This window comes from Aulonocara stuartgranti, assembly GCF_965226115.1.
Source record: "Aulonocara stuartgranti genome assembly, chromosome: 5".
Taxonomy (NCBI): domain Eukaryota; kingdom Metazoa; phylum Chordata; class Actinopteri; order Cichliformes; family Cichlidae; genus Aulonocara; species Aulonocara stuartgranti.
This window is the reverse complement of record NC_138943.1, coordinates 29,963,690-29,978,173: the sequence shown is the minus strand read 5'-3', so window position 1 is coordinate 29,978,173 and position 14,484 is coordinate 29,963,690. Positions and strand designations below refer to the sequence as shown.

At 39.7% G+C, this 14,484-nt stretch overlaps 1 protein-coding gene across 2 annotated transcripts; it reads right to left on the bottom strand.

Moving 5' to 3' along the window:
- Positions 1-1,071: 1,071 nt before the first annotated feature.
- Positions 1,072-8,659, bottom strand: cdh27 (cadherin 27). 2 transcript variants are annotated; one of them, XM_082533082.1, is made up of 17 exons: positions 8,541-8,659; positions 7,999-8,121; positions 7,461-7,610; positions 6,964-7,105; positions 6,696-6,859; positions 6,230-6,361; positions 5,533-5,715; positions 5,008-5,324; positions 4,781-4,923; positions 4,465-4,689; positions 4,142-4,363; positions 3,923-4,044; positions 3,678-3,842; positions 3,499-3,585; positions 3,366-3,413; positions 3,183-3,287; positions 1,072-3,093 (listed from the first exon to the last, which is right to left on the bottom strand). In XM_082533082.1, the coding sequence occupies exons 1-17, from the start codon at positions 8,559-8,561 to the stop codon at positions 2,869-2,871; spliced, it is 2,574 nt and encodes an 857-aa protein (XP_082389208.1). In that variant the 5' UTR covers positions 8,562-8,659; the 3' UTR covers positions 1,072-2,868. The 2 variants fall into 2 exon arrangements, with proteins under 2 accessions (XP_082389208.1, XP_082389209.1); XM_082533083.1 differs by having other exon boundaries at positions 3,738-3,842.
- Positions 8,660-14,484: the final 5,825 nt, after the last annotated feature.

The window sequence follows — 14,484 nt, the reverse complement described above, 5'->3', positions numbered from 1 at the left end:
GCAAAAGAACCAAACGGGACAGGCAAAAAAAAAAGAACAAGGAAAAAGAAATAAAAAAGAGAGAGATCCATTATTCAGGTGCCCAGTGATCAAAAGTTGATAGCCAGAAGGGGGAGACATTGAGCTACAAAGTGAGCTGTGTAGGGTGTAGGTGAGGTTTTCTGTTCTGTTGTTGGGTTACCACTTCTTAGTTTCACTGCACTTCAGCATGTGACAGTTCACTATTAGCGATGTCTGATTGTCAAAGTATTGATTAATTTTGCTGGAATCCTTCACTTGCCCCTATTCCTTATTGTATCCCTCCATGTATTTTTTGACCACATTAATCTCACCTTCCTCTGTCTTTTTCTCACACTGCTGCTGGGACTACGGTCCCTCCTGCTGCATTTCACCATGCTTGAGCCCATGAGACCTGGTTACCACCACTTCTTCCACACTAAACTCTGTTCTAAAAGCTATGTAGGCAAACAGTCAAGGTAGGGCCTGATTGTTTTAATTGATTTCATTAAGCAATCCTTTGACTGTAATGAAAATGAACCACTTGCAAAAAATAAGCATCAAAATATTGATGAGCATATTTTCCTTTTAGCAAATTCCATTAACAAAACCCCCCAAATAATTTCTCTGAACACTCTTCCAACAACCACACCAACCCATCCCACTGTACCACTGCATTACATGTACTAAATCAGTACTCATCCAAAGATTGATATGCAAAGGAAAGCTGTCAGTCCTCTTATTAAAATGATTTTGTTTGAGATATCACATGACCCTATTTTCCTTCTTACTTTGCATCATTATAATAAAGCTGAAAGCTGAATCCATTTTAATTGTGAGCAAGTACAGAGCAGTAAAAATAAAATAAAAATAAAAACAACAGAAAAGATGCAGAAGCAGAAAACAAACAAAAACAAAAAACACCACGTGTAGAAAAAATAAGCCAAGAAACCAGAGCTGGTTAAAGGCACTCAGATGTTTGCATGTTAAATTTGTAACTCCTGGTATGTTATATGTCAGGGTGTGTGGCTGGTGGGAGGTGGACCCAATTTGGAAGACTCAGAAGAGAAAGAGTGAACTCAAAACCAAGTTTTATTTCTGGTAAATCACAGAAAAAAACCTACAACATACAACAACAATCACCAAAGTAAAACAGGAAGACAGACACAAATGAATGGGGACGTCATGGTTCTGGGTTGTTGACCCAGTGTTTTTGTTTTGGACGTATGAATCTTGTTTGTTTATTGTTTTGATCTTGAACAGTGGGTTATAGTTCTTAGATTAGTTTTCTTGTGCTTATGAGTTTTCTGATTATGTTGTTTATGCCTTGTGATTCAGGTTGATTGTAGGTTATCAGACTTCCTTTAGTGTTCCCTTTTCTGTCTTGTCTTCATGTTTATTTATCTCTGTGTCCCTCGATCTCCCTCTCTCTGTCTCCAAGTTCTTAGTGTTTCCAGATTTTCCAAGTGTTTTTCCAGCTTAGTTTTTCACGATTTGTTCCTTTTTCAGTTTGGTTTTCTTGGGCGACCGTGGTTCAGGGGGTTGGGACGCTCATCTGTAACTGGAAGGTTGCCGGTTCAATCCCCCAGCTCTCTCTGTCCTGGTCATTGTGTCCTTGGTCAAGACACTTTACCCTACCGCCTACTGGTGATGGCCAGAGGGGCTGATGGCAGCCTCGCTTCTGTCAGTCTGCCCCAGGGCAGCTGTGGCTACAACTGTGGTTTGCCTGCACCAGTGAGTGAATGTGAGAGTGAATGAATAGTGGAATTGTAAAGCACTTTGGGTGCCTAGAAAAACGCTATATAAATACAATCCATTTTTATTATTTTTGTAATGTTTGACAACCAGCCTTCTTTTCTCTGTGTGTCTGCATTTGGATTGTCCCCTCAGCTCCACATACTGCCCGCAGATTGCGACAGGGGAGAGAAGACTAACTTCGCACATGAGACACAGGAGGACAAAACACAGACCTGAACAGAATACACTGAACACTATTTATACAAGAAGCACTGAGGCGGCTGGGAGATAAAGCAAAAATATAAACAATACAAATTATAATACCTCAAACACAAATGATCCTCAAAACCAAAACAGAAACCCTGAGTCCAAAACCCCATAACACCTTTAAAACTACCGGTAAAAACACATCTATCGTGGCCACAGATGCTCGAGATTCAACACAAAAGCAAGATCTCTTTTTTAAAAAAAAGACATGCTTTACCTATCATGACTAACTCCCAGTATGTATGTGGTGTAGGGAGTTTTAGGAGCTCTTCAAACCTGATTACTGTGGACACCACATAATCAATTCATTTTTATTTTGGCATTAGGCACAGCTCTGTGACAAAGACCCCACAACCTCCTTAATCTCCAGCCTCACCCCAAAAAATGCCTTTTTACGAGGACCACCTGGGCCAAATGCCACTGAGCAGAGAGCGCTCCCAAAAGTTGGTAGAGGTAGACTCTGAAGGGTTTCAATTTTCTTAAAACTGTTGTAAATACTGTAGTTTTCTACTTGTTTAAGGGGGACCACCTTGAGTTCCACCCTTTGCATGAGCACTCAGTGAAGATGATTTTTGGTTTTTTTTTGTTTATCCCAAATGCAAATTAGCATTTTGGATTCTAACATGAAAGTGACGAACAATTATAATCCAGCAACTGTGCACTTTTGTTTTTCTTTCCTCATTTTGATATGAAAAATGAAGATGCATGTGGCACAGTTATTAAACACATGTGATTAACAATAAAGCTCTCTGGTAGTATATCTCATGCAGAAGTGGTTGCCACAAACCCTTTTTAATTAACCCCAAATCTGAATGGAATAAAGGGATTAAATGCCTTCTTCCTCACACTTGAAACAAAAAATGTTTGCTACGTAACAGGATATCCTGAGTACTGTATTTGTGTCGGGCTGCATATAGAAGCCAGTTGGTGAAACTTTGGACCCAGATCTTTCAGTGTGTCCTGAAATGAATCCTCTTCCAAAATGTTGATTGTCTCCAACGCTGAGTTGGTTTCTAAATTCCCCTCCACTGCATAGATGTGAAGCTCATCGTCTCCTAAGTCCACTTCTTTCTTCCAGAGTGAGTACACTTTCTGAAAATTTTGCAACACGTAAATTATTATTTTTTGAATCATACATGCTCATATGTTTTGAATAATGCAGCACAGGAGATGTAACTTACTGAAGAGATTAGGCACTGAAGCAGTTTAACCTGCATGTCATTAGACTCCGTAGCACAGCTCACGGTTTGTGTTTGGAGGACGTTCATATTGCTCATGTCTTCAAACTGCACACAAAAGGTTCACATTTCTTTATCTCTGATTTCAAAGTGAAAGATTACAAACACAAATCTCTGGTGTTCTACCTGATGGCTGCTGTCAAAGCCAGTGGTTATTGGAGAATTCCAGTTTGACTGAGATTTAAAGAACAAAAATATATAGTTATTATTTTAAGATCCATTTGTAAGTCATCCTCAATCTTCTGTGGGTGTGTACAACCTGGTTCCCAGTGTAGCTGTATTGGCTGTATTGGCTTTCTCTTCTGAAATCCCCAAAGCGTGGGTGGATGGACCTCTGTGTAAAATCCTGTTCAAAAGGATGACAAGAGCAGGAGGTGATCTATAGAGGATTCTGAGATGCTTTTACAAAAGTACATGCTCCATGGAAGAATGACCTACCCTAGCTTGTGAGCGTAAACTCCGAAAACTGCCAAAAGTCTGAACTTCATTCATACCCACCCTTGCTGAATATCTCCCATTTCTCATCCCATTCAGTGGAATATGGAAATTAGATTGATTATATTGCTCCATACAAACTGGTTCTTCCATAATAGTGTAAAGAATCTAAAGAAAGAGAAATGGTTTATTGATATTTCCCTTTAAATGGGTCATTGGCATGGATGCAAATGTTTCTAAACAGTGACCTCGCAGTTGTCTCCTGGTGCCTCAGTGTTTGATTGGAGGAGGATTCCTCCTGAACAATCTTCAGGCTCCATAGTGATAAACTCTCTTTTGGACGAGATGCTGAGTCCCAGCAGCAGCAGAACTGTCAAAGAGTAAAATAAAACTTATGCTGGGTTCTTAGAGATGTTAGCACACATATCACAGTTCTCCTACACTAAAGTAAACGGTGTGTTTCTTACACAGAAGTAGTAAGAGTGAACAAATTATTATGCATAAAGCATAAGGGCCAATGTGTATTTCAGATTTCTGGCGAGTTCGACAGTTTGGTGTCAAAGTGCAGCCACATGCAGTCACACTGAGGTTGTAAACTTTAAATGCTCCCTGCATGTCGGAGATCTTTAGATGAATTGTGTGTTGACCATAGGACACACCGGGCTCCTTCACCAGACCAGCTGTGTAACCTTGAAGAAAAGATCAGGAAATGATAGGATACTTTAGGAGTTCTGGCTTTTGTGCTTGTTTTTCTGTAATATGTCACTAAATACATGAAGGATGTTTCTACCATAACCAGGATTCAGTCTCCATTTTCCTTCAACATTTCCCAACAGTTCAAAAGTGAAAGGCCCTCCATAAGGTTCTTCATCTGGGTCAAAGGCCTTGATGTTGGTGGTTGTGGGGGCATCAGACACACACACATCCAGGCTGTCCACTGTTAGCTGTGGCACATTGTCATTCTGGTCAGACACATGGATATGTAGTGTAGCTGTTCCTGTCATTGGTGGTATACCTGTCCAAGATGCAAGAAATGTAGTACAAAAAAAAAAGCTGTTATTTAGATTTGTTTTGTTTGTTTTTTAAAAGTCAGAGTGTGTGTTTACCTTTGTCAACTGCATACACTAAGATGGTGTAGGTGCCGTTAACAACGTGTGGAGATTCTCTGTCGGGCGTCTTTATCATTGTGATGTTTCCTGTGAGGGGATCCACCGTCACCCAGCCAGCAGGATCATTTCCTACCTTGTACCTGTGGACAGATTCAGTGCACTTAGACAGAACTGAACAGCTTCAGATCAACGTTCAGAGATGTTTAATCAAATAAATCGCTTACACAAACTCTTTGGAATAACTGGAGTCAGGATCCACAGCTGTCACTTTATCAAACCAGGTTCCAGCGGGTACGTTCTCCATCACCACGACCTCTTTCACCGTCATGCTGAAATTAGGAGGGTCATTGGTATCCTCCACATCAATGGTGACTTTTACAGACTGAGGTTCAGCTGCACCAGAGGGATCATGGCCTTTAATGGTGTCAACTTTCCAGAGGCCTGAGGACGTCCTCTCTTTTACTTCACAGGAGTAATACGGTGCCTCGTTTTCCACTGAGATCAGCAGCTCCCTCTGCGCCCCATTCTCAAAGTCTAAAGGCTGAAATTATACAACAGAGTTGCAAAATCAGTAAATTTTTCTTTGTGAAATTCAGAAGCTATTTTCAGCATCATTATATAAGAGTATAATCTTTGTTAGCCCAAAAAGCAGGTTTGACAAATATATATTACAGAGACGTTGAGAAAGTAGTTACAGAGAAACTGTGGGTGTCAATGTAATGCATGACATGTAGCCAACCTCCACTTACTTCAACTACTGTCAGGATCCCATCATTAGTCTCTAAGTCTGTTAGTATCTTGAAGTTCTCTCCCTCATCACCATGTATGGTGTACCTGGCTCTCCATCCCGAGGTGTTTGGGGTGTCTTTGTCTGTCACATGCAGCCTCACAGGAGAGACCCCAGTCTCAAGCTCTTTCACTTTACCAGTGCCCTGTGGTTTGAATACAGGGTGTATAAACCTGTAGAAGTACTCCCTGGTACTAGTACAAAACATGAAATGTATACAATTTCCTCATCTATGTTTATTGATATTACAATTTATGCAATCATGGATTCAGTGTGGTTGATTAAGTGTTTATATTCCTTGTAATTAGTTTGTGGCTTAGGCAGATATCATTCTATAAAATTATGATTTGGCAATTATATGAAATATGGACAAGTAATAACAACAACAATGTAACTGCATCCATGTTTTAGGCCTTAAACGCAGTATAAATGCAACTGAAATATGATATTATTTGCATATTTTATTCTTTCCACCTTTCACAATTTTTCAATTTACCTCAGTTTTCTTTTCTTATGTTTATATTTTGACTAATCAATGCCACATCACCATTGGGTCTTACCTTGTGTTCTGTATATACTACACATCAGTATCAGGTTACAGGTGTGAAACTGCTGAAACTGGTGCTGTTTGGAGTTTGCAACACCAACTGACTGCCTACCGTTTGACCACTGATGACTGGAAGGTGGTTGTTGCCATTCCCTACGTGAATTACAACAATGGTTGAACTGGACAGTTTGACTACTTCACCGTGGTCTTTGGCCTCCACCACTATTGTAAACTTTTCAGCCACCTTAATACAAGCAAATGGAGAGTTTCACATTAACAGACTAAAAGAAGAATAAAGAATTAATACTATTCTCTATATTTCCTCCCAAAGGAGTTGGACCACTTGTCACCAAATGTAGCTTACTGGTAATTTTATGTAGTACAGGAAGATAATTTGCTCATTGGAACAAAAGCACACATGAGAAAGCACTCAAAGCAAATATTCATATCTGCATAAATGCTTAGTTTTACTTTGTCTTATCAGTTACAGATCTAGCCAAACAGGAAATACCTCCGTTCTTCTTACTCATCTTTAAAGTGTTTTGTACTCCTGACATATCAACAAAAGAGTCTCTTACCTCATAATTTAAACATCCTTTGAATGAGATGTATCCAGACTCATCAATGACGAGTTCAGTGTCTCTAACATTTGGAGACACAGATTTGATTTCATAGTGGAAGGTTGAGTTTAGTGTTTCTCTCTCGTCTATGTCAGTAGCGTGCACTTTCAAAAGATTGGAGCCTGTTGGGAAATAATAACTCAAGCTAACGAGCATATTTAATAATCACTGTGTAATTAAGTTCAAATCAAGGAGCATTTTTTGTTTGCTTGTTTGTTACTTTTACCTTGTGTTGATTCCTGAGGAAGGTTAATCTCATACAGATCCCTCTCAAAGCGTGGTGGATTGTCATTGATGTCCTTTATAGAAATCTGAATTCCTAACCTGGTGTCCATTGATATGTCCATTTTTCTGGCCTCAAATCTTAGCTAGACATCAAAAGATATCATGCAGAGTTAGTTACAGTATAAAGACAAACATGATAAATTGTTGGACATTGGGAATGTAGTGTGAAAAATCATAATACAAATATTTTTCAGTTCTCTCACAAGAAAATGTGCTTTAAAGATGTTTTAGTGTCAATATTTTACATATCGTGTATGAAATCAGGGAAAACCTCATATTTACAGAGGATAATACATAATCTGATTAGAACTCAAATTTTTTGTCCTGCAAACCTATTAACAGTGACGACTCCACAATAACAGATTTTTTCATGGTCACTGTGAACAGAAATTCTGCGGCATCGCTACATGTTGGAGTTTAACATGTGTCGATTCTAACCTCAAGTGTGTGCCACTTCTCATAGTCCACGGCCTTGTGGACGTTCAACATGCCAGAGTATTCGTCTATGGAGATGACTCCCATCGGCTCCTCGTCCACCCCTTGTCCATGCAGTTCAAAGTATATTTGATATTCCCTATCAACACTCACCTACAACACAACAGCAAATCTTCGTGAGGTCAGTTATGGTGGATACTACGGATATTTTCTGGCAATTACATTAAAATGAAAGTTCCTCCCAAAATTTAATTGATTATTTTTGTATACTAAAAAAAGAAAGAGAGGACAAAATACACATTTGAAACACAAAACTGCTTGTACACTGTTAGTGGATTTTTCTTTTTTAAGCAACTGATCATAACTGGACAATGCTGTATGCTTATTTCCATTACATTCAAGCGATGTTCTACATTTCTACAGCTAATGTCATACAAAATGGGCAGCCAACACCAAGTCCAAAGTAAAAATATGTCATTCGAATTTGTCATTATTTATTTATTAAATTTGGAAATGGACATTTTCTGCTTGAATTTCTCACCTTGCCCAACTCATATGGGAATGGCCCTGGATGGCCCTCCTCAATCTCAAAGGAATCAATAATCCACGCCCTTCTGTGACGGCTCAACAGCTCTGAGTTTGCTGCACTTGACAAACAATAAACCTGAAAGACAAAGCAGGAATGTTAAGGTATGGCAAAAGGTTGTAGCTTTAATTTATGTACCTGCTTTGTTGGTAAACAGGTTTTGATAAGGTGAGCGCACACACATATTTCTATTGACATGCAAAGGCATTTAGCATGATAAGAAAAATGAAACCATTTCAAAGGAAGTCCCTGACTTTTATGGCTCATAACAAACCCTTAACTCCATTTTAAGCAATCTAAAAACTAAAAGAAAAATATATTTTGGAGGATTTTTTGTTGTTGTCTATAAGAAGATTTCAGATAACATCTGTCACGTGGCATCTCTCATCTGTCATTATGTGGCCATATGATAGATGACGAGATCGGCACACAAGATTTGCTCACATAATCAGCACATAGTTTTATAAGAAATAAAATGTAACAGAAATGTTACATACCAACAGGATGAAGCGGAGCATGGTTCTTGTTCAGTATATCCAGCTCAGAGTGAGTGAGGACAGATTTTTTCAGAGTAAAGAGACCCGGTCCTCTGCTTTCCACACCCACATACACAAGTGCAAAATACAGTCTGTGTGTGTGTGTGGTTTCATACCTGCCTTTCCATGGAAGAAGCCTCATAACCTTTAATACGTCACGAACGTTTTATAGTAACTGAACAATGCCAGCTTTGATCTTGCCTTTCAAATGCTTTATAGTTACTGACCCTCAGTGTGTATTCACTCAAAAATCATCACTCATGTGTGAAGAAGATATTATCTTCCCGCTTTTTCGGCATTTGATCCTGGGAATCGAACCAAAATTATAAAGTCTCTGCAAACTGTGATTGCTTCAGAATCCTTTAGTGATACACACCCCCGTCTGGTGATCGAGGATTCCCTGAAGTAGAGTTTTTAAAAAAACTTGAAATATGTGAGACATTTAACCTCATGGCTTTGTGCCAAAGAGTCAAACACATACTTGGTGTTATTAAAACAGAACGTGACAACAATGATCACAAAAACTGGAAATAAAATGTGAATTAAATCTAGAACAAACTAGTCCTAGTCATGCCCTTGTGTTTCATCTCTGCTTTCCTGTTCCCATGTCCCCCTCCTTGTGTTTCATTCCATGTCTCCCCTGTCTGTCATGTGTGTTCTCGCCTGCCCGTCATGTCTCTCACCCTCTGTATCTCTTCTGTCTGTCTCATCCCCATGCCTGCTTCTTTCCTCCGGCCCCGTGTCAAACCGTGTGTCTTAGCATGTGTTTCAGTGTGAGTCCTGTTTTATTTTGACAGTTCAGTGTGTTTAGTTTTGCTTCCTCTGTGTCATTATGTCTATTCATCCAAGCTGTGTTCCACATGTGTTTCCACTTCGCTTGTATATATTCTGTGTTTTAGCCTTTGTTCATCGTCAGGTCATCTGCTTATCATGATTATCAATAGTTCATGTTTCAGGTTTTCTTTCCCAAGTCCAGGTTTTCATGTTCCATGTTCTTAGTGTTCCCGTTTGCCCTTTGTTTTGCATGTTTTTCTCAGCCTCAATAAACGGCTCGTTTTTTTGTTCATTTCCTCCCTCGAGCGTCTTCCTTTTGGTCCACAGTATTAACACAAGGGCTGCCGCCACAGCCCTCTGACATGCTGAGGTTGGATCCAACTTTGAAACTAATCACATTGCACACTATTAACCTCTTAATCATGAAGAGGTCACATAAAATCAACGGTGCTGTACTGAATAAAGTGACAATTCACCACTCAGTGACAAAATATTTCTCCTACTGGAAACATCCAGATGTACAGAATCATCTTTTGGGGATTTTCCTACCTGGATGATTGAGCATTCACCAAGATATCTCACAGACGTATCATAAGGTACAGGTCAAAACCATTGGTATTCACTCTTTTTTGCTGGTAGATCCTACTGAGTTAACATCAGAGCTCATCATAGTACAGAAACAGCATTAGAGATGGTTATAAATGATCTTATTATCACCTCTGACAATGGATTCATCTCTGTTCTTGTTCTGCTGTTTGATACTATTGACTATAGACATTAGACATTAGAGCATGTCGTAGGAATTAAACGTACTACGCTGCAATGGTTTGAATCATATCTATCTAATATACTCCAATTTGTTCATGTAAATGGAGAGTCCTCTTCACACACAAAGGCTCCGTGCTAGAACCAATTCTGTTTACATCATACATGAGTTCTGCTCTCTACCTGAAACTCCTGAAGGAGAATGTACGGCCATCAGTTTATGTCCTGAAGGTCACGTGCACATAACTTCAGTTATGCAGCAGGACAATGATTCAAAACACAACAGCAAGTTCATATCCTAATGGCACAAAGAATGAAACAAAATCAAGGTTATGGTGTGGTCTGGTCAAAGTCCAGACTGAAAGCAGATTTAGAGGCTTTAGCATGACCTTAAAAAGCATTGTTCATGTTCAAAAAGCATGTAGTGTGGCTGAAGGAAGGGGCCAAATTCCTTCACAGTAATGTACAAGACTCATTGAAAGTTATCACAAATGCTTGATTGGAGTTGCAGTTTCTGCCAACAGTGACTCAACCAGTTATATTTAGGGGGCAGTTACTTTTCCCACACAGGACTGACACATTTAAGTGTGGAAAAATATGCAAAACAAATTTCAACTTACTGCAGAAAGCAAATGCACACGCTTGCTTTGAGCACTGTCTCATGCATGCAGGTTCTAACAGTGCATGCATTAAAATAGTGCATCTGGGTTTTAAGACTTGTTTGTGTGAATGACAGCAGATTTCTTGCAAGAATCACATAAGTTACAGAAGTTTTCCTATAATACGCAAAGACTATACCTGTAATACAATAATCTAATAGTAAATTTTGTGTACAATGATCTAATTAACTACTCTGGGAGGAAATGATAATAATGCAGTGTAGCAGACATACTAAAGAGACTACCAACCTTATGAGGCAGCATGAGGACAAATTAACAAATTCCCCGCGTGTGGGACTAATAAAGTTTATCTTACCTGTTATCTTATCTGAAATGAACTAGTTCATAATGCCAAAATCCTCAAACTGCACACAAAAAAATCAAGTTTATTCAGCTCTGGTCTTAAAGTTACAAAGGAAAAAAAATACAGAAGAAGAAGAAATAAAAACAACTCTCTGGTGTTCTGCCTCGTGGGTGCCGTCATTGTCAGTGGATATTAGATTTCAGGTTATCTGATATATGAAGAAAGACGTAGAGTAAAGAAACCAACACTGCTGCCCCAGTGACTTGGATCAGATAAGTGGAAGATGGATGGATGGATGGATGGATGGATGGATGGACAAAAGTATTTCTCTCCTTGTGTAGAATGGTGCATTTCAGAATCCACATGCATGGTTCCCACCGTGGGCTCCTGCAGCGACATGGCATCCGGTTTAGTTTAGTTGGATCATCATTTTGTTTCAATTGGATAATGACCCCAAACACACCTCCAGGTTGTGTAAAGGCTATTTGACCAAGAAGGAGAGTGATGGAGTGCTGTGCCAAATGGCCTGGCCTCCACAGTCACCTGACCTAAACTCAATCAGATGGTTTGGGATGAGGGTGGTTATTTCAAAGAATCTAAAATCTTTAAAATATGTTTTGAGTTATTTCAAACTTTTTTGTTTTCTACACAATTGTGTATGTGTTCATTCATAGTTTTGATGCCTTCAGTGAGAATCTACAAAGCAAATAGTCATTAAATAAAGAAAAACCATTAAGTGAGAAGGTGTGTCCAAACTTTTGAGTGGTAGTGTTTATCACAATGCTCCTATGGGGAAGCAAATGCCATTTTCCTTCCATATAAGTAGTAAGAGTGAAGAAACTGTCATGCATTAAAAAGCATAGTGGCCAATGTTTATTTCAGAGTTTTGGCGAATTCAACAGTTTGGTGTCAAAGTGCAGCCACACGGAGTCACACTGTGGTTGCAAACATCAAATGCTGCATGTATGTCAGAGATCTTTAGATGAATTGCATGCTGACCAGGGAGCACTCTGGGCTCCTTCACCAGACCAGCTGTGTAACCTTGAAGAAATGATCATAAAGTGGTGTGCTTGGCTGTCATGCATGTAGAAGCCAGTTGGTGAAACTTTGGACCCAGATCTTCCAGTGCGTCCTGAAATGAACCCTCTTCAGAAATACTGATTGCTTCCAGCTCTGAGGTGGTGTCTGAGTTCCCCTCCACTGCATAGATGTGAAGCTCATCATCCAGTGAGTCCCCTTTTTTCTCCTGGAACAATGTTAGCTTCTGTAAAAGGTGGAACATGTCAAAGGCAAATATGCCTACAGTGATTTTTTTCAATAGTACAAGCTCATACATCTTTAAAAACGCAACATAGGAGATGTGACATACTTAAGACTACCAACCTGATGAAGCTGCATGTCATTAGACTCCGTAGCACAGCTCAAGTTTTGTGATTGGAGGATGCTCATATTGCCCATGTCTTCAAACTGCACACAAAAAGTTCACACATTTCTTCATCTCTGACTTCAAAGTAAAAATTACAAACACAAATGTCTGCTGTTCTACCTGATTGCTGCTGTCACAGCCAGAGGTCCAGTTTGACTGAAATTTGAAGAACACAAAGATATAGTTATTATTTTAAGATCCATTTGTAAGACATCCTCAATTCTCAGTGCGTGTTTACAACCTGGTTCCCAGTGTAGCTGGAACGGTGGGACAGGCTTTCTCTTCTTAAATTCTGATGTGGTGAGTGGATGAAGCTCTGCTTCATTTCATGTTGAAAAGGATGACAACAGTTGAACTATAGAGGATTCTGTTTATCACACTCTCAAGGGATGCTTCACAAAAGTACATGTTCCATGGAAGGATGACCTACCCTAGGTTGTGAGTTTAAGCTGTGAAAACTGCCAAAAGTCACCCTTGCTGAATGTCGTCTATTTCTCCGCCCATTCAGTGGAATATGGAAATTAGATTGATTATATTGCTCCATACAAACTGGTTTTTCGATAATAGTGGCAGGAATCTAAAGAAAAAGAAATGGTTTATTGATATTTCCCTTTAAATGGGTCATTGGCATGGTTGCAAATGTTTCTAAACAGTGACCTCGCAGTTGTCTCCTGGTGCCTCAGTGTTTGATTGGAGGAGGATTCCTCCTGAACAATCTTCAGGCTCCATAGTAAAAAACTCTCTTTTGGACGAGATGCTGAGTCCCAGCAGCAGCAGAACTGTCAAAGAGTAAAATAAAACTTATACTGGGTTCTTAGAGATGTTAGCACACATATCACAGTTCTCCTACACTAAAGTAAACGGTGTGTTTCTTACACAGAAGTAGTAAGAGTGAACAAATTATTATGCATAAAGCATAAGGGCCAATGTGTATTTCAGATTTCTGGCGAGTTCGACAGTTTGGTGTCAAAGTGCAGCCACATGCAGTCACACTGAGGTTGTAAACTTTAAATGCGCCCTGCATGTCGGAGATCTTTAGATGAATTGTGTGTTGACCAGGGTACACACCGGGCTCCTTCACCAGACCAGCTGTGTAACCTTGAAGAAAAGATCACAAAATGATAGGATACTTTAGGAGTTCTGGATTTTGTGCTTGTTTTTCTGTAATATGTCACTAAATACACGAAGGATGTTTCTACCATAACCAGGATTCAGTCTCCATTTTCCTTCAACATTTCCCAACAGTTCAAAAGTGAAAGGCCCTCCATAAGGTTCTTCATCTGGGTCAAAGGCCTCGATGTTGGTGGTTGTGGGGTCATCAGACACACACACATCCAGGCTGTCCACTGTTAGCTGTGGCACGTTGTCATTCTGGTCCCACACATGGATATGTAGTGTAGCTGTTCCTGTCATTGGTGGTATACCTGTCCAAGATGCAAGAAATGTAGTACAAAAAAAGCTGTTTGTGTTTTAAAAGTCAGAGTGTGTGTTTACCTTTGTCAACTGCATACACTAAGATGGTGTAGGTGCCGTTAACAACGTGTGGAGATTCTCTGTCGGGCGTCTTTATCATTGTGATGTTTCCTGTGAGGGGATCCACCGTCACCCAGCCAGCAGGATCATTTCCTACCTTGTACCTGTGGACAGATTCAGTGCACTTAGACAGAACTGAACAGCTTCAGATCAACGTTCAGTTCATGTTAATTACAATTTTTCTCAGTCAATTTGGTGCAATTATTAAAGCAGAACAGTAACTTTCACTTCTCTTATTTTTCCAGGTATTTGCAGCAACACAAGGACCATGTCAGTCCTGCAGCCCAAGACAGAAAATAAACTTTTTGTCAAAGCAGAAAAGTGACTTTAAAAAGCCCGACTCCCTCTCACACTAGTTTGTGCTAGAGACCAGCAGAGCACAGCACGTCAATGTCTGCGACAATTCTGCCTCCCTCTTGCGTAGTAGTGGGAATGTTGACTTGG

Coding starts and splice junctions, on each gene's coding strand:
- cdh27 (XM_082533082.1), bottom strand. CDS start 8,561: ATGCTCCGCTTCATCCTGTTG. Junction 3,843..3,922: donor CACCAGGAGACAACTGCGAG/GTCACTGTTTAG, acceptor CTCTTTCTTTAG/ATTCTTTACACTATTATGGA. Junction 3,586..3,677: donor GTTTACGCTCACAAGCTAGG/GTAGGTCATTCT, acceptor CCTTTTGAACAG/GATTTTACACAGAGGTCCAT.